A 20,595-nucleotide genomic window follows, 5' to 3' on the forward strand; every position below is an offset into this window, starting at 1 on the left:
GAACATGCCCAGATGCCTTGTACATGGAGCACATTAACAAAACGATTTTACTTCATACCTACTGATCTTTGAAATACAATGATTTGTTTATTCATTGCAATGTTTTAGAATTCCAAATACTAGGTCTCGTCTCCGAATCTCCGAACTTTTTAATTTATTATGGAGATTTTTAACAAAAATCCTAATGCATTTATCTATATTTATATTGAATGTAACTCTATTTAAGAAATAAGCATTTGATTGTTGACTTGATCATTTGTTTTGTATATTAAGTAAAGAAAATTTATGTCATTTTACTTGTCTTGTATTGTTTCTACTATCTACTTAGTATGATGATACTAAATGCAAACCCGACCGATCAGCTGCATAAAGAATTAAAGATATTTGAATATCCCCATTTTTTTGTTGAAGTTGAGAAGTTTAGTTTTTTTAATTGTTGTATACTAGTATTGTGTTTGTTGTTTCATTTTAAATTGAAATTCCAAATATGCCATCAATGAATACTGAATAGATATAAAGATGTAGTGGTTTGAAAGAAATCATACTGAAGTACAATCAAATCATATTGACAATATGTGACAAATGTCGTCCCGACTGGTATAGAATTTTTTAAATTTAATATTAGACCTATTGCATATAAATTTGATTATTTGTTTATCTTAAAGCCATAACAAAAACAGTCTCGATGAAAATTTATATACAAGTACATGTATTAACAAAATAATGAAGAGATGTTTTTATTGTACACCTGTCATGATGGAATGTACCAGAGAATAGCTTTGGAGTAGACTTGCTCCTAAAACTTTAATCAGGTCGCCGACTCTAACGCCGACACTAACGCCAACACTAATGCACGCTGACACTGATGCCGACGCTAACGCCAACACTGACACCGACGCTAACGCCAACACTAACATACGCTGACACTGACGCCGACACTGACGCCGACTTCGTCAAGGTAATCTAGAAAGATAAACAAGTATTGTCTTTACTCGATTCAAAGCATCTTATTTTTCCCATGATCAAATTAAAAGATTTGGAAAAGTAAAATATTTCATTTATGTTTTTTTCAGACAAACATTCAAAGGTTTGTATATATTGTTGTTTTTTTTTTTTTTATCAATGTTCAATTCAGAAATAGGTATTTTCTAACACTGATATTACGCAATTATTACCTTCTTATCTATTTATGTAAGAAAATATTCAAACATTATAATTCTCTTAAACCTATTAACAACTTTGATTATTTAAACATATCTATTGAAGAAACATAAATGAAGACAAAGAATTATAAATTGTCACCAAAACGTTCTCCTACAAAACATATTCTCAATGAAAATTGATTATGGATGAAAAATTCTTAAAACAAACCTTGTCATTTTAATAACTGCAGATATGATGAGACATGTTTATTTAAGTAAACCTGCATCTCTTTTGCAAGGTATATTTGCAACACTTCTAAGGCATTAAAGGCAGAAGTATTCAATAATTATAGTTTTAGGAGAAATTTTAATGAAGACCTCTTTTGTTTATTTTTGAAAAGATATTTTTGGTAATACCCTGCGCTATATAATTATTCCAACTGAAATGAATTTGTTTAATCTTTAAAGCATTTATTTGGTATTTCATATCTCCAGAACAAATTAAACTTAGATGAAAAAAAAACATTCAGATAAAAAGACAAACTTTATGATTTAAATGATTAAAAAATCCTCTCATATTCTTATAAATTGATTGTTCCTACGAATACGTTTTACCATACACTATTGAAGGCAAAATTAAGTCAATGTGTAACCGCATGGGAATGTGCTCAAATAAGAAACTATTGAGAGGTAAACGGACGCATGCAGATCCCAAATACATTGACTGTAAAACATTTTATTTTTAAAAAGTTTTATCTAATCATTAAATATTTATAATAGAACTTGAATTTCTTAAAGAAAGCAATGTAAAATGTGATAAACTTAATAAATAGAGTATGTCTATTGGTCTACTGAGCTAAAACCTAATTCAAATAAGCACGATGTTTTAATAATATATACAAAGAAATTGTATTAACGTGGTAATTTTACGCAGAGTATCTTTAATTCACTTTATGGACTCGAGAACAATTGTCGTATATTGCATTCGGTCCTTCATTATCATTAATATTACTTTGCCTATAATCAGAAAAAGACGCATTGTGGTCATAAGTATTTTCTAACTGTTGTTGTTTTCCTGCAATACTGACGTTATATCCTCCGTAAGCGTATTCTTGCTCTGTTACAACTGGAGCATGGTCATAAACGTTCTCCGGCTTCTGTCTCCTTGCCTCAATACCTCTCAGATGGTCATATTCACCGTCCATTGAATCTTTATAAATGTCATCATTGACCTGTTCAGAATTGTCTGATTTAGGATTCCGTTCAGAATAAGTATCATGATACATGTTCCTCGCATGAGTTTCATTTGCATAGTAATTTTCATTAGGATTTGCAAGATGATGTGCGGTCTTCTTGTTCTTTTGATTTGACTTCCGGCTGTTAAACACACAAAAGTATAAACAGCAGATTTGTGCATCAATTTCTAATACCGAATAAGTGGTAATTTTAGCGACCATTTTATTTTGGCATTATTAGCGAGAGTGCTGAGATTGCTAAAATTGGAGATCACTAAAAATTAATTAGGTTTATTAATGATAGCTTCTAAAGTTAGCATTTTTAAAATCGCTAAAATTATTTATTGTTAAAATAAAATACCAATTTTTAAGTTCTTGCAAAAAATAAAATGCAATTTTTTAAGTAGAAATCGCTAAATTTGAATCTCACTAAAATTTCCACTTATGCGGTAGATGAAGCGTATACTCTGAACACGAATTTATGAATTTTGTTCTGTAAAAATAGGTACAAACCGTTTATAGCAAACGATTCCCATTACCAGGCAGCAGAAAAGAAGGAGGGCGACTAAGGATAAAGGAATGATGATATGGAAATTTATGTTTGAATCTGCAATTAAAAGAATATGTACTTCATTTTCGTTCTTCAACATGTTGCAATGTAATCTTGTGGACTGAATATATTATTTTTCAAAAAGAAGTAATAAATATTGGACATGCCTTTCTCTGATTCGAACATATTTAAGCATAGTCAAACAAACAGATAAGAAATTACATGAATATTTGGCAGCTTACTTGTTGCTCTACTTTGGGGTATTGGAATACCCGAATCCTGGAAAAAAAATTAACAGATGATAAAATGATACCTTGACTAAATGTAGTTTTAAAAAAAACCGTTGCACTCTACATACTGTAGTCTTGCATCTTTAATTATAAACATAATTTATATATAGAAAAATGTGCATTCATCTAAAAAGAAAAGAATTGGAAATGAAATTCGAAAGAAAAAAAGGAAAAGAAAGCTCTTTTATCGACGTTTTGTTCCTGTGTGTCTGCAATGAAATGTGAATATAAATAACTTATAGATTCTTATTAAGAAGGAAAGAATGACATTGAAATATATTTTTGAAACACCAATTCATTTATTTGCAATACCTTTTCACAAATAAAATACTTCAGCTCTTGAAAACAATCACTAAAATAACAGCCCGTCTGGTTACATAATTGGCACTGATGAAATGTTTCTCTTTCATCGATATCAACAGCAACACCTGTCAGATATTGAAATTGAGTCTCTATAGAACGGCTAAAAGAATGCATGTTTTCGATATTATTCAGAATGAAAATATTAAATCCATAATGGTTTGCATAATTTTAATTTATAATTTAAAGTTTTGGACAATGTTGCATTTTTGTTACATTTTTCCCTTTTATATCACAAAGACGTCGAGCAAAAGTCAAAGTACTAAAATAGTATTTAAACACTTTTGTCAAGTTTTATTTGTATGCTAGTACTACAAATATAAGTTAAGATTATATGTTAAGATTAAAGAAAACTAGTATGAGTGGTTGAGTGGTAAAAAAAAAAAAAGAAGAGATAAAAGTAATTATAGCTTTCATACCTCGATCATACCCAGTATACACTTCTTTTGCGATGCTTAGCCAGGATAGCCCTATCTGTTTCCTTTGCAATTGTTTACATGCCAAAGTGGCGTCAGTCAGGGAGACGTTTCCAATTAAATAAGACGAGGGAGACCTTGTTTTACAAATCTGCATTGATGATGTCCAGTTTGTTGTTATCTCTGATTGATTAATATTTATGTGTTAGTATTTCACAAATAAAATTGAAATAAAAAAAATGGGGGGTAAATAATGAAAACTAAGACAGTTCAGCTAAATTTTAATCAAATAACCAAGATATACAACAGGAAGAATTGCATATTGTATATTTTAGGAAGTCGAGATTTTTTCTCAATTTGTTTTTAAAAAATTGAAATACCGGGAATTTGTTTAGTTCAAAGATTATATCAAATGTTTTAATCTAATGTAAATGCATTGAGTGACTTGCCTGTGTAGAGGTTTACTGCCGAAAATACATAAACTCATAATTTAAAAGACTTTTACACTTTTAACAATCATTCCTGGTGCTGAATTAGAGCTTGGGATTTCTTATAACATAGACATTTCTTTATAAAAAAAGAGAAAAGAATGACTACCTCGTTAATGTATTACTTTGTCACAGACCAGTTGAAAAGTTATTATATTTAAACACTTTCTGATCGTTTTCAAATTAATACTCCAAAGTTGATCTGAAGAGGATGATTGAGTTTTTGTTTCACAGTGTCTCAGTGTTTTTTCCTTTTTGGACTTACTACGTCCCGGTAATACACTGCAGAACTATTTCGTATTCATAGGTAGGATAATTTATTCTAAAATTCTCTTTATGGAAAAACATAAAGTCCCTTTCTGATGAATTTTATTCAACATTAGGACGCATCCACAATTCAGCATTAGATGTATGCACAATGTTACGTTTTATCAATTAACAAAATTCATTTCCATATACCCCTTTGAGCTGTAAAAAAAGATACTACAAGGTATGGCACGTATGTTTCATTTTTGGGTATTTTACTAGAAATGGACGTTAATGGTAACTTGCAACCAAACTTTTCTATGGTCATTTTCCCGTGTTTAAATAGCAATATGCCATTGTTACCTGCATATGTTTAGTTTGTATGTCTTATTACTCGATTTTGGTAACAAAAAGCATGCCCAAAATTTGTACTGTTTCAATGGACTTTTGAAATCGCGGGTATGTTAAGGAAGCATATAAGTCATTTTTCGGGAAATTCAGACTTTTTAAAGAAAATTTAGTTTGATAATTTACCAAAACCGCTGATAAGCGTAAATTATTATTATCTATTGCATAAAGATAAAAGAGTGTCTAACGCAACGACGTGCAGCACCACCACGACATCACGTGACTTCTATTAATAGCGAAATTTTCCTTAATAAAAAAGCGAACAGAACAACAATACCCCGGAGTTTAATAATTTCTTTGTCATTAGTAAATAATAATGTTGAAAAGCATCTATTTTGTCTAAAAAGTGCTGCTAGAATCCCACTGTCCCGTCAGTAAAATAATTATTCCACACATTCGCACGAAACCTTACCCGATATTTTGAATTTTTTACCTATGAACCGAGATTTTTCGTAAAACCATGCTTAACTCGGGATTCTAGCAGCACTTTCCAAGTATTTTAGGATGCAAACTTTCCATCTGTACAAATGTTATGTTTTGAAATATACAGCTTATTGTTGTTCTGTTGCATTATTTTTGTCACAATTGACAGAGGAAAGGCCGACCAGGATACAAAAATAGCTGACTGTCTTCGATAGAGAATATAATCGATAAATATAGATTAGCATACCTGTTTTATTAACTGAATTACATATGAATTTCACAAAATATTCACGATATTTGTTTTTAAACTCAATTTTACGTATCTTTGTTCATGCCGTCATAGCCAAATTCTCTTTACACGACATGATCAATTCCCGATCAATTCCCAAATTACTTGATGTACACATATGACGTAATTGGTGGTAGATTTTAATCAAAATGACATAATACATCATAACGAAATAAGAACATTTTATTTTTGTTAATGTTTACACGTATCTATTCATTTTCTAGAGTTAAATTACATCTCTGAATACCAATATTACAAAAAACGTGTGTTCTAAAATTGACGTCATCTCGCCTACTATGACGTCATAATGTAGCACTGATTTAGTCAAGGTAGAATATTTTGTATGCTTCCTTATTACCCCTGCGATTGAGTACTGATATCATTAAAGATAAAATCTGTGAATTTATATTATGATTTGGAACGGATCTTATCCAAAGATAAGTTTGGTTGAAATTGGCCATAAGAACTTCTATGTATTTCGTAGAATACCTGTCTCGTAGTCTAGATTACTATAGATGTTGATCCGGTTGGCACCACCACAAGTTTGCCTTGTGTCCCCTTTGCATTTCATATTACATTCATTTTCAGGCGTTTTGATAAATGATGTAAAAAAATTCCCGCAAAAGCATTGTCCACCAAACTATAAATAAAACAAATGTCATAGTAATCAGTGGGAATACGTATTTTTCCTCACTGAAAAAATTTCTTAATTGAACAAACAAGCATGTTCAAAGAATTCTGGTCCTCCAGCTTTCAGTGTCTTAGTGGATGGGGTGTCATTATTTATGGTCTATTGAGTAAAATATGAACACCCTCTCAAAATCATCCAAAAGTAATCACCTAAGTAAAAATTGTTGAAAATAAGGTCAAACATGAAGGTCACGGGGCGAATACTACAAAAATTATTATAAGTAACGTTTATTAAAAAAACTTCCAGGTCAGAGTCACGGGGTCAAAACATGCATATTTGGTAAGGTCCTGTGAAAGGTAATGTACTAGTGAAATAAGAAAGTCAATTCTTTTCATTAGAAAATTGTGACTAAATTTAAAGTTATTGAAACAGATGGAATTACTGACAAACGGACTGACAGAGAAATGAGATTAAATGTCCCCGGTAAAAGCAAGGAACTAAAATGCAAACCTCAACTCCGTAGAATTGGTAGTCAGTACAAAAATCTCTACATCTTTCTACAGTCAGTTTATAGTCCCCCATACGGTTGATTCCAGATAAGGTTCGGTTTGGCTGGTCTTGAAAACATCCTAGATAATCTGTAAAAGACAGGAACGAGTGGAAAGTTCATAAGGACTAGGCATGGAATTCTATAATTGCTCTAGAACATAAGGACCCTATCTACATCAGTGCAACAATTGTTTTTTTTTTTTAGACATTTAAAAAATTATACTGAATAAAGGTGTATATATTGAGCTCATCCATTTAATTGTCAATATACTTAGTATGGTGCCCGAAAAACAAACACTGTATCAATAAATAGAAATCACTGTTGTATTATCCACTGGGAAAAAAATGTAAATAACATGTTCAATTAAGTACAGCTCCGTGTAAAAATCATGCAGAGGGTGATTCATGGGGGGTTTCAGAATTTTTTCAAACTTTGCATGTTGGTAGAGTATGCATAGATACTCCAAAAAAATTATTATTTTTTTTTTTAATTCTCTCATTGGTATCCATGGCAACCAGAAAACTGTTTTGGACAAAAAATGGCTGAAATTTCCTCTAAAAACAGGCAATAATATCAATATTGAAGATTAAATTAAAAGAAAACTAAACAATAAAACACATTTATGTTTATTTCTTATTAAAATACAGCATAAGTAGTTACTTAATCTAATCTAAAAGGCCATGGTAGTTTCATAGACACTATACTCTAAAGCAAATAAAATAATAAAAACATTTTTGTCCAAATGATTATTAATTTCCCAAAATAACTGATGAATTTTGTACAAAAAATGGTAATTTCACCTTTTTGTCACAGTCCAATATATGCCATATATGTTGGCATTTAAAAAATAAATGGCATTTCAAAACCATTTTTTTTATATTACCAATTTCAAATACAATTAAATTATTTACTTTTCATAATTAATCCAAATATTACCACGTCCAGTAGTAGTTTTTAATTTTAAGCTGAAAAGGGGAGATAATCCATGTTGAGAAAAACTGAAATTTTCAATTTTAAAAGGATTTACAGCTAAATTCAGCTATATGATAAAAAATCTAAAGAAAAAATACAATACTGCCAAACAGAAAGACTGCACTTACTTCATAGAAATCATACCTTATGGCAAAAAATAATAAAAACATTTTTGAGCAAATGATTATTAATTTCCAAAAGTCATTGAAGAGTTTCATACAAAAAATGGGAAATTCACTTTTTTGTCATAGTCGAATAAATGACATGTATATATTCATGCATGTTAAAACATAAATAACATTACTAAATAATTTAAATTTCTTTATAGTTCCAAATACAACACAATTATTTATTTTCATTAATCAAATTATATCTATGTACAGTATTATTTCTAATTTCAAGCTGAAAAGGGGAGATAATTCATGTTGACAAAAACCAACAAAATATCATTTTTTCAGGATTTCAGTTATCAAGAAAATAATATACCGGTATATCTATGATTTAAAAAATAGCCAAACAAAAATGCTGAGTACGTTTCATAGATACGATACCCTATCAAAAATAAAAAAAAATCATTTGCAGAAAAATCATTGTGATTAATAATTTCACCAAAAAAAGAAGTAGCATCATCTTTTGTCAGAGTCAAATATATACACCATGTACACACGCCAATACATGTTTACATGTAAGAATATCAGTTTACATTTCAAAATAAATTACTTTACATTTTAAAATTCAAATACAACACAAATTATTTTTTCATTAATGAACAGCAAAATGTTGTAAAAAACATTTGAAAATATCAATCATATTAATATTGATTACTAGATACATTTATAATATAAACATTGTATATGTAAACACAATTTTAAAAGTTTTACATCTTTGTAAGGTGCAGTACATGCCAAACAGAATATCACTAATCTCCCCTGCTTCTCTTCTGTAGTAAGTGACTGTTCTTTGTTTATTAGCCTCTTCTAAAAGCACTTAAGATCCTTGGGAAGAGAATCACTGCCTGATTAACATTATCCAAAGTACCGTCACGGCATCCACTGAACTCTAATCTATGCTTTTTGACAGCTTTAAATATTCTATTTTCCATTATTCCTAAAATAATAATTACAATATACATGTACATGTATTTATCATTCATCAATTATGAATTTAGAACTCTTTTGTTTATGCTACATTATTATTAAGGTACTAAATAGTCATTTTGATTTTATAAGTTTATAAAATGCAGTAATTTCATTAAAAATCTAAAATGGTTGCATGACATATATTCTCCCACCTTTAGAGTCTTATTAGTTGGTGGTGTTCAATGATGTTTCCTTGCCGTCTGTAATAAATAGTATAACCTTTTCCTTCAAAACCATGATGCAGCCCATCGTGTACATTCTGTGAAATTAAAAATGGGGTATACGTGTAATTCATTTCAACAAAAATAATACTAATTTATGAAATACAGTGAAACAAAAGTTGTAACAAAGTCACCGGAACCTATGAAATTACTTTGCTACATCTGTTACTCCTTATATAAATATAAGGAATTTGTTAAATTTATATAGCTGGGGATCTAAAATAACTTCGCTATATCCATGAATTCGCTATATCCATGTTCGTAGTAAATGAGTTTTGCTGTATGTGAAATATCTTTTCTACTAGTGTATTTTTCATCATTTGCAATATGTCTCCGGTTTTAACTTTTGTAAAATTTAAACAGCATTATAAACTTGAATCTACACTACTTGAGGCTTCTTCCAATGACTTCCATATCAGTACAATATTATTCATGGCTTTGCTGTTCTAGGGAAGATTCTCCCCTATATATTGGAATGTGAAACTTTGATCCCCATTGAGGCCCCATCCTACCCAAAGGGGGGTTTAACTGAACCAATTTATTTATACACTTCATCATCAGAGAATGCTTCCATATCATCACTTTGCTGTTCTTGAGATTTTAAAAGATTGTTACTTAAACCATTCCAAGTTTTCTATCTATTTTTTGAGATCCATGTGTGCCTTGGTTAGGAATCCCAATAAGAAAAGACCTCTTTTTTTCATTCAAAAGTCATGACCAAGGTTAAAGTTTTTAAAAAATTTTACATGTCCAGTCGGGTGTCAAATCTGAAATCTGTTTCAATCTGTTTGCCTGTGACAAAAGTTGTGCATCTCAGGCGGTTGAGCAACAGTTATTTTAAATACTGCCTTAACCATACGTGTCAATCATACTTTTTCATGCTTCATTGCACATAGGGGAGTGCACAGTTACTTAAACAGGTCTGACAGTATCTGACGTCAGCTTAAATTTGCATGTAAATTGGCTATCAGTTTACAGTTTTCTTTACATAGTTTAAGACAGCAGTACAAGGTGCACAATTTTCATTTAAACCCTCAATCAAATATCAAAAGTAAGACATGCTAACCTCACAAGATTTGTACGGTACGTATTGGAGGCAACTACAGTGGAACCTCATTTATCCGGACGCTTTGGTTCCTAGTCAATTTGTCCAGATATGTGAAGGATCCAGATACCTGAATTACCATTTAAACAAGACAAAATTACGTTAAAAATTTCCGTTTTGATGAAAAATCCTCCGGATACTGAAGCATTCGGATATCTGGCGTCCAGATATCTGAAGGTCCACTTTATTTATCATCTAAAACTACAATTTTAAATGTGAGCATTGAGCAGTGTCTTTGAAAAAATAATCTTTCAATTTTGGCTGTATAAAGTAAAAAAGAAACTTTCTTGTTCTTGGTGATGAAGTAAATAAAGTATGTTATTATCTGATTGAATAATTTTCTTCTCTCTGAATGGCTGAGAACCAACTATGTTAGAAAAATACTACGTTGCATTGACCTGCACGTGACGTTCCAGGTCAATACAAGGAGTTATTGCAGATCAATATAAGGAATTATTGACCCGTTCAATTTTTTCTGTTACAATATGTTTTTGTTTAAATTTCTTGTTAAAACTTTCCATTAAAGCAAAGAAATAGTCTTGTAGGAGTTTGCTATCATTTAATCATTTAATAAAACAGTTATTGCTGTTTTTTGCAGTCAATACGATGATTTATCCACCTTCGAAGTACTATATTCACTTCGCCCTTCGGGCTCAGTGAATATTGTACTTCTCAGGTGTCTAAATCATTGTATTGCATGCATGACCTTAAAAACAGCAATAATTGTATACAGTAAACCGACAAAAACTGTGTGTAGCTTTTGATTTGTATTAACAAATAGTAGACTGTCATGCTTGAGGACTCATTCAGTTAATTGGAGAATGCTAGAGGCAAAAACATTGTGCTGAAAATTGCCTTCCGTTAACGGTATACATGGTATAGTGTACACGAGCTTTTAAGAAAATGGAAATTCATCTTTTGCTTAATTAAAAGTATTCAACAGCTGCAATACTACAATTTAAGTATCTATGATTTGAGGTTATTTTTAAGACTCATAATACATTCTCATATAGGACTTGTAAAATACATTTGACTGCATATAAAAAGCTTTACCTTGTTGAGCTATTTTGAATAGATTAATAGCAAGTGCAGCGAGGGTCGCAAAGCGACGCACGTAACTGCGAGCTCTGATGACAACGCCTGTGCAAAGAGAAAATTTGGAATACTGCAAATTCATTTCATAGAATTTTTTATCGCAGTAATTTAGACCCATAATGCTTTGCTTCGTACACAAACTCTAAAGCAACGTTCTCGCGAGAATAACAACAAAAGTTAAACGAATAGTAATTTTGTCTTGATTTGATTAAGATAGAAAGATAGTCATAAACTGATTGAAATCAGCGGCGCGTCGATTTACCCAAATGGACCCAAATGGACCAAAATGGAACCCAAATGGACCCAAATGGAAACACAAATGGACCCAAATGGAAATCAAATGGAATATTAAATATGTATTATCGTATTTTAATACTTATTCAAAATGATGAAAATAATGAACTTACAGTTACAAATGGATTTTAAAAAAAATTATTAATCTCTAATGTTGTATTTTGAAGCATAAAATTTTGATAGTATTCTATATACCGGCGAAATTATTTGGGGGTAGGGGGGGGGGGGGGGGGGGGTTGGCATGGCCTCCCCCCATCCGTTCCTACAGCCATAAAAATTAACAATACTTCAGTTTTGTATTCAAGCATGTTCAATAGTTATTACAAATAGAATTAAATCGCATTTTTAAAAATACAATTCAAAAAAATAATGATATTAAAATATTCTCTTTTTGTTTTAATTTCATTATTTTCTATATTTTAAATAAGTAAAAACTTGAGAATACGATATAATATTTATATTTTATATTCCATTTGGGTCCATTTGATTTCCATTTGGGTCCATTTGAGTTTCCATTTGGGTCCATTTGGGTTCCATTTGGGTCCATTTGGGTCCATTTGGGTCAATCGATGCACCCGAAATCAGCCTTGTTCAGGCTTCGGTTTGGTAAAGCAACATACAAACGACGTCATATGACGTCAGAGTCTAATACGCACCAAATGTCATGTGCGGATTTACATGTCCAATCTAAATGAATATGGATAAGAATCTGCGCTCGCCCTAACGGTCGCACCGTCGACATATTAAAGCTACATAGCTATTTCAAGCTACAAAATTAATTATCTTAATCAAGAAATTGTTCTGGATCTGATCTTACCTGGTGAAATGTAACTGTCCAAATGTGACATTTTCCCTCTCCAAGTCGAGTATGCTGAAAAAATCGGACTGCCACCCCTCTCTGAGAGTTTACTCTTGCACTCTGGTTACCGTAGAAGTTTAACATCCGAGATCGATCACAATGGTGTCAGTAGGCGAGTAGCATTTCGGGAGAGCGTCAACATGGTCAATAATGGATATACTGATCAACATGACACATGCCTACTTTCGCCCCAAAAACTATGCCTAATCTGTTCTTGTAAAATCCTTCCAACCAATTCATGTCACTTCACACATATTTTTGCAATAAACATCACAGGATGCATCAAAATAACTTTGCAGCGTACTGCTAACCGTGGAGCCTGCCATTATTTTTACTAGCGCCACCTATGTAAACTTGCAAAGGGAGATAACTCTTTTGAAGAATCTTAACAAATTCTCGATTTTAAACACCTTGTATCTTTTCAATACTTCGTTCGCACAAAAATGTTAAAGTAAATTTTTCTTAAGCCTTCCATTTTCACTTTAATCATGTATTAAGTTTTTGTACATCTTCTTGGGTTTTAAAGATATTCTTTCCTGAAATAGGCATCATTTGCACACTATCTATACAAAATTACACCTCAAGTACTTTATCCCTGGCTATATGAAAAAAGAAGAATTATAACGAAATCAACTGTTTATATTTATTTTAGACCCAAATGAATATATTAAACCCAATTTTATTGAATTTAAAGATTATCGATGAATCACCTTTTCTGTACTATCTGCATGACGGAGCCGTACTTAAATAATCTAGGCCTTTTAAAATGCTAAACATACTTTAATTGAATACACATTGGTTAATATTTTGAAATCTAAATTAATATGAATTTAGATCAATGGGTAGATCACTCAAACTGTTGAAAAAATCTCAGGGAAGTCCCAGTTGTGTTCATTTTCTTATTACTGAAATCGATCAAATTTATGTGGAAAAGTGCTACGCTATCAGAGATGAGGTAGTTATGTGATTTTTTAAATAAGATTTATTTGTATTCGATTACCTTCACAGCTACATTTAGTGGTGCTTATGAGAATGGCGTATGCAAATATATCTCTTATGCCAATCCTTTATGTTCTTTATTTTTATAAGATATTTACATATACATGTACTTGGGCATTACCTTTATAGACACAGGCTCCAAAGTATGACTCGGAACAATTCGAAGAGTATGAAAACCCCTGCAGAGAACCACCACAGTTTACTGCAAGACATGTTGCCCCTCTATTTTCTTTGTCGGCTTCTATAGATATTGAAAGAAATATTATTGTTAACATTTATAAAATTGTTATTTGAAACAGAACATTTCAGCTCATCTTAGCAGGAGGCTAAAGTGAACTCCTCCGATCGAAGTGCGTCAGTCGTCTGTCAGTCGTTTGAAAATTGTTCACGTATATAACTTCTCAGGAACAACAAAGCCAAATTCATCCGAACTTACTCCATAGCACCATTGTGTCAAGGGATTTAAGTTTGTACAAATGAAGACTCACACCTTCTTTTGAGGGTATATAATTAAGTATTGATAAATATTTAATATCACTCTTTAAACATTTTCTTAATAACTAATGTGGACAAAAATATGATATTTATTTAATAACCTCTATGTTTGTCGTAGAATCATTTTTTTTTCAAATCTTGACCCCAGAGGTAGGGAGTTGACACAGCAAGAGCAATCAGGAAAAAAAACTTTGAAACTATTCTTCTCAAAAATGTAAAACAGTGATTAGTCATATTTAAATGTAATCATCCCCAGTTTGTAATTTTTTTAAATCAAGGGCAAAAACCACAATGAACAATAAACGTTTTATACTGGAATACAGTGCATAGTGTCCGAAACATTAAAAATAGCTTTCCAACAAAAGCAAATTATGTATAGGTTACATCATAGAAGCCGAGTAGTATTGATTATATCGTTTTCATGGGGCGTGGAAATCGAGGGCGCGGAGCGCCCGAGATTTCCACGCCCCATGAAAACGATATAACTAATACTACTCGGCTTCTATGATGTAAGCAACTTGTCGCATGTCTGATGACGTAATTTTCATTGAGAGTGTCAAAATTCAATAATAATAAAAAAAATCATTTCAAGCTAGCTCTCCAACATGTCGGACGTTCTTAGTGAATTTGACTTTGAGTTTTTAACTGAGTTTTAAGATTTTGACAATTTATTTTTGAGCCAGGTACTCGACATATGTGAAATCACAGAAACAAATAGCAAGGATTTAAACGATAAAAAGTTTGGAGATTTTACCGTAAGTTTCAAATTTTCAAAATGGATTAATCTTTTGAACGACTGGGAACTTTCGACCGAGTTAAATACATGTATTTTAATTTAGTTAAAGGCTAAGAAATAGCTATACATGTTCATTTTACTGTGGTTATGAACTGGTGAAATAAAATCAGTTTTTTTCTCATGACCTGATTTCTGCCTCCTGCAGTGATATATCGAGGGGCGTGGAAAGTATTATCGCATATGTGATATGGGATATATCACCACAGAAAGATCAAAGAAAATCACTGCAGATATGCGACAATATATCGTAGTTGTACTATTACGGAAGTAACCAATAAAGTGAATCGAAGATTCAAGCTTTTTTTCAAATTATGACCTCCGGGTATATTGGGGCACAATGGGATATTAAAACTGACATAGAAATATATAGGATTATTTTTAAATTTCACATGGTTATTTTCTTGTCTGTAATCTCTTTACTATGATGTTAAACATATGAAAACCGAAAACTCTTCTGAAAAAAGTCCGACGTAATTGAAAATGGAAATAGTTACAGGTATTTAACATGCTGAATTGTTTCAATGAATATTCAACCTTATGTTTATTGCCAAGTAGAGTTACAGTAGCCATAGAACAAACTTTACAATTTTTTGTTAATGTTCTTAATATTAACCTAAGAAGGGAGGTTTTCATTAATGAAAATGTTACAACAATTAAAATTGTAAAAAAAAAATGATGGGTATAAAAAAGTTTTATGAATAGAATGAAAAAAAATCATACAGTGTAAATATTCCTAGATTGTTGAATTGAAATGCTAGAAGTGAATTTGAAATACCTGAAGTATATAAAGTATATGCATTCTGTCCTCCACATTCAAAAAGGTTAATGGCCCCTTCATCCCTAACATCATAACATGATTTGTTGCACTGATCTGATGATATGGTCTCTGCAAAAACGGGGCCTTCAAAGCAGACACACTCTCCTAACTACGCGTAAAGCATTTTGGAAAACAGAGTTTATTGAAATAAGGCAATCACACTTCTCCTTATATGTAAATAAATCTATTTGTGAAATATTAAATGACATGTATATTGAAAAAGGTCTGTTCATACTATACATTTCTTCGAGAAAAACATAACTATTTCATGTGAAACGTAGAAGATTGATCCGGGTTTAAAATTTAGTCTGGTTGCAGTTTTCATTGGTGAATAATTGAGAACAATGGTTGTGAAAATTTTTGCTGGGCTTTTTCTGTAACAGCTTGGTTATTATGATTTTGAACTGTTTTTGAAAGGGAAGCTGCTTTACACGCTTTATATGTTTCCGCTTATGCGCCTGAATTTCAAAGATTTTTTTACCAGAATAAAAAAAATAAATAGGACTGACATAATTTTGAATTTACATGTTTGTGAACCTTATTGATCGGTTACAATTTCACTATTTTTTTTTTTGGGGGGGGGGGGGTTATGCCGCGGATGTCCATAACAACCGTACCAAAAGCATCACTTTCTTTACTTCACAGCATTTTGAACCAATTCTTAAATTATATTTAGTGTTTACAAATTTTCGTATAATAACAATAGATATCAAAGATCAAGTAGAGGAACGGTGTTTTACAGGACCCCTTCATACGTTTTCTTACATTTGTACGTCTAGTGTGATTTACAGCTTCCGTGCTGTAAAACTTGGACAGTTCTGAATGGATTGGGTTTGCCCAAAAATCACGGCTGCGTATCAATGGAATCCTATTTAAAAGTGTTTCATGTTTTGTAAAGACTGTCCATTCGAAACTGAATAAAATAACAGGTTAATCTAAAGACTGATATTGATATTGATACAAAAGATCAGGATCTCAATTCAACGGCTTTGGTCTCGATGTTCAACACTGAAAAATGACATCCTCTGGTCATTTTTAACCCGGACAAAAAAATCTGCTACAAAGGGACATGGGCAGTTTGATTGAACATTTTGACTGTATCCATGACATAACATATATAAAGGATACCTGAATTCCAAAATGAGTGGAATTTACAGATGCACATATCTCTTGACAAAAACCTGCTGATGTTACGTTGAAATAAAAGTTGTTCGTTCCATATTCATTGACAACTTTAGAATCATAACAACCTAAAACAAGTAAAACGACATCATTTTAATGACAGTAAAGTGTGTCACCTTGCATGTTTTTTTTGTAAAAAAAGATAATATAAGGAAAATTAAAGCTCCAGAGCTTATAAAAATACCTAAAAGTTTTATCCAGGGTGAATATCGCCGGTAAACACCAGTCCAGTGCTGGACAGAGTTCAGAATTACACCACTGGTTTTCAGGGTATCATTAGAATTGCTGCAATGTTGTTGAGCTTCAAACCAGTTCCATGAGTTTTGTATGCAGATAGTGATATCAACTAGATAATATAACATCTATGATGTAAAATATATTTATATATATATTTTTTCTAGAATGTTAAACAAGCATTGACAAAATACATAGTCATTCCTTTTCCTTAAAAAAGTAAAGAAATGTGTCAATTTCTGTTCAATAACCTCAGATTTCACGACTGCAAAAAATCTCTTAAGAAAGATTTTCTTGGGGTATGAAAATTAAATGAAGTTTCAGCAAAACAATTTAATCGTCATTTCGTTTGTGTCTTAATCAGTCCAACTTTCATTTCGTTTTATAATTAGAGGCCCTTGAAGAGGAAATTGGCTATCATTTTCTGAAAGACTATAACTATATATTGCATTGAAAACAGGAAAGAAAAAATATACACATATATCTTGAAATTTGCTATATTTTACACAAATGTTGAGAATTTAAAAAATTCTCTAGAGAAAGAAATTTGGTAAGCCAATAACCATCAATTAGAGTAATTTTTGTACGTACTTATTTTGAGGCAGTGTTTAATAATGTTGTAAAACTTGTAAAAAGAAAAAAAAAACCATTCGAAATAAACATTTTAAAACATAGTTTGTTTGTTTGCAGCCTTCTTTGGAATCTTGAATTTCTTTGAAAAAAGACTTGGAATGTTGACATATGTATTGTTATAATTTTATGTTTTATGGTGGCAAATTTCTGTCCCTTACATGCACGATAAATAATGTTAACATACAGCATAACAATGTGGACATGCTATTTTTTGGCCAAGATTTATTATTTTGTATAATTACATGTTGACATGCAAGTTATCGATCTATTTAGAGAATCCAAATTTCGATATTTGAAAAGTTACACATAAAAACATAATATTTGACGTAATACAGACTAGATGCTAAATTATTATGTTGACATTCAATTTAATGTTATCATGCAAAATTATGTCAATATGACAAATATGTATGTTGACAAGCAAATTATTATTTTGCATGTTGACATAAAGTTTATACATGCAAAATTGTATCTCACATGTGGATAAAAAGTATTTCCATATTAACAGAGATAAGTTTCATGCCTAGATATTTATGTTGCATGTTATCATAATTATATTGTTTGCAAGTTGACATAAATATCTTTGCATGTTCACATTAATAATGATCTTGCATGTGAGCATAATTATGTTGCATCTTGTTTGTATAATATGATATTTTGGATTTGGTAAGTAAGTTTACTACAAATAAAAATTTGACTCTCTAAAAAGATTGGTATCCTTATGGCAACATATGTTTGTGCATGAAGAAATATTTTTTTTTTACATTTGACATACATTTTGCATGAAAACATGCAAAAAAAGTCATTTATCTTGCCTCTAGGGGGCAGAATTTTGCCACCATAATGTGTATCTTTAGATATAAGTATCTATAAAATAAAAACTTTTACTTACATAGTTGGATATGTTGGAATATTAAATCACTTGCCAGGTTATAAGTTTTATCTTGAGATCAAAAATTTTATATTACAACAAAAATAATGCTTCTAATACATATTTTGTATTATCGTTGATTTTTGAATTTATGATTGATTGAGGATGTTTTACGAAATTGTCCTCCATGTAATAGACCCTTTTCCTGTGACATATATTGCCTAGGAGTTATTCCCATCTTGTAGGGCAAAGTAGTGAATTTACCTCTTTGAGCAACCAATGTTATACATGCATGCAAGAAATAGATGGGGAAACACATTCACAATCTTATAATTATGAATTAAAAGAGGCTTAAACAAACGTATATTCATATGACTACATGTAATAGCATTATCTTTACCTCAGTAACCAGTAAATACAAATTAAACTTGGTCGAATAATGAAAGGATCTTGGAATGTTGCCCTACAATATGGCGACTAAGGGGAATAACTCCTACACAAAATATGTCATAGGAAAAGGGTCTATTGAACAATGAGCCTCTAAGTTGTTTACAAGAAATCATTTATTGGATGTTCTTGGGACTGAATTCCATAAAAACGCCTCATGAGCTAAAATGTCAGATGTAACGGACCTCAATTGAAACACTACATTCCTTGAATGCTTCAATTTTTAGCAACTTCTGGTTCATACAAATCACGTGACGGCTATCAATTAAAGGGACATAATTAAATTTTTTTGTTAAAGATTTCATACGTATTCTTTTTAAATTCTATTTAACGCAGTATCGCAGGAATTTTGATCTTTATTAATTCGTAATCCATACTGTAGACAGTTGAGAACATGAAATTCAAAGACCATTTTATAAGACCCTTGCTTGACAATTGAGATTAAATATGTATATTTCACTTTTATTTATTACCGGTTCTTCTATATATATTTTCACCTTGTACATATCATTTAGTGAAGGCCTATAAAATTTCATTGTGAATAAGTACGTATTATATGTACCATAGATTAAATTTATTCAAAATACCCTTATGATACATGTGACTTGGGTTTTCTGATCATCGATGTGCTTTTAATTTTCTTTAAAAAGCTACAATGTACATCGTTTTCTAATTTAAAGGATTTGCTTTGATTTTTTGTTTATTTTTTGCTTCATGTATGTGAAAAACACTATAAATAAAGAGTGCTCAATTAAGAATTCTTATCTCAAAATGATTATTTTTAAATTAGTTAATAAATAATTCAAAAGGCTCACCAACCATTGAATATCACCAAGGAAAAGCACATAAGAACGAACGTTTTATCCCTTATCTTCATTTACTTATTTTTCTCTAAAATAAATAGAAGTTACACTGACTTGTATAGACAGTATATTTATTAATTAGTACACGTATAAACAAGGAAGTCGACAAATATGCACTTAAAGATAAAAAATTAGACTATTATGCGTGAGTGTTGTGAATAAACTTCCGTTATCTGGGATGTAATATGCTTCTTAAATAACAGTGGTGTGCTATGATGCACATTAAATTTTGTATTTGATATATGAACAAGATGTATTCGTGAAACACTGATACCGTTGTATGTCAGCTCATGACAAAGGTTAAATTTACTAAATTGCAATTTAAACCCTAAGGTCAAATGATTAAAAAATGTCAGGCAAAGAAAAGTCTTGTCATAGGGAGAATAACTGAGAAATATGAAAGTCCTAGCTCCAAACATTAATATGCCATGGCGAAGATTAAAGTTGATAAACTAAGTTTCATTATCAAAGTCAATGTCAATGGTCAAAATTAAAGGGGCCCAAAGATACGGTTTTATAACAAGAAATACACTTGTAAAATATGA

The 20,595-nt window shown here is 31.1% G+C and overlaps 1 protein-coding gene and 1 long non-coding RNA gene across 6 annotated transcripts; both read right to left on the minus strand.

Annotated features, from left to right (window-relative positions):
- Positions 1-1,606: 1,606 nt before the first annotated feature.
- Positions 1,607-20,153, minus strand: LOC134230272 (uncharacterized). 4 transcript variants are annotated; one of them, XM_062712036.1, is made up of 12 exons: positions 20,007-20,153; positions 17,187-17,348; positions 16,949-17,070; positions 15,779-15,929; positions 13,834-13,953; positions 6,989-7,116; positions 6,337-6,487; positions 3,997-4,176; positions 3,530-3,645; positions 3,170-3,206; positions 2,891-2,984; positions 1,607-2,519 (listed from the first exon to the last, which is right to left on the minus strand). In XM_062712036.1, the coding sequence occupies exons 1-12, from the start codon at positions 20,062-20,064 to the stop codon at positions 2,084-2,086; spliced, it is 1,755 nt and encodes a 584-aa protein (XP_062568020.1). In that variant the 5' UTR covers positions 20,065-20,153; the 3' UTR covers positions 1,607-2,083. The 4 variants fall into 4 exon arrangements, with proteins under 4 accessions (XP_062568020.1, XP_062568021.1, XP_062568022.1 ...); XM_062712037.1 differs by having other exon boundaries at positions 20,003-20,122; XM_062712038.1 differs by lacking the exon at positions 13,834-13,953.
- On the minus strand, positions 7,709-13,435 carry LOC134230271 (uncharacterized). Of its 2 annotated transcripts, none has more exons than XR_009984308.1 (3): positions 12,672-13,435; positions 9,292-9,398; positions 7,709-9,080 (listed from the first exon to the last, which is right to left on the minus strand). It is a non-coding gene; the product is annotated as an uncharacterized LOC134230271 (long non-coding RNA). The 2 variants fall into 2 exon arrangements; XR_009984307.1 differs by having other exon boundaries at positions 7,709-9,107.
- Positions 20,154-20,595: the final 442 nt, after the last annotated feature.

This window comes from Saccostrea cucullata, unplaced genomic scaffold (assembly GCF_032062105.1).
Source record: "Saccostrea cucullata isolate Sc308-1 unplaced genomic scaffold, CSIRO_AGI_Scuc_v1 ctg5934, whole genome shotgun sequence".
In the NCBI taxonomy this organism is placed as follows: domain Eukaryota; kingdom Metazoa; phylum Mollusca; class Bivalvia; order Ostreida; family Ostreidae; genus Saccostrea; species Saccostrea cuccullata.

What these genes read in the sequence shown, in the direction of transcription:
- LOC134230272 (XM_062712036.1), bottom strand. Translation starts at nt 20,064, where the DNA reads ATGAAGATAAGGGATAAAACGTTCGTTCTTATGTGCTTTTCCTTGGTG. An exon ending in TTCCTTGGTGATATTCAATG is followed by an intron (nt 17,349 to 20,006) that starts GTTGGTGAGCCT and finishes TATATTATCTAG; the next exon opens with TTGATATCACTATCTGCATA. An exon ending in ACCCCAAAGTAGAGCAACAA is followed by an intron (nt 2,985 to 3,169) that starts GTAAGCTGCCAA and finishes TTTTAATTGCAG; the next exon opens with ATTCAAACATAAATTTCCAT.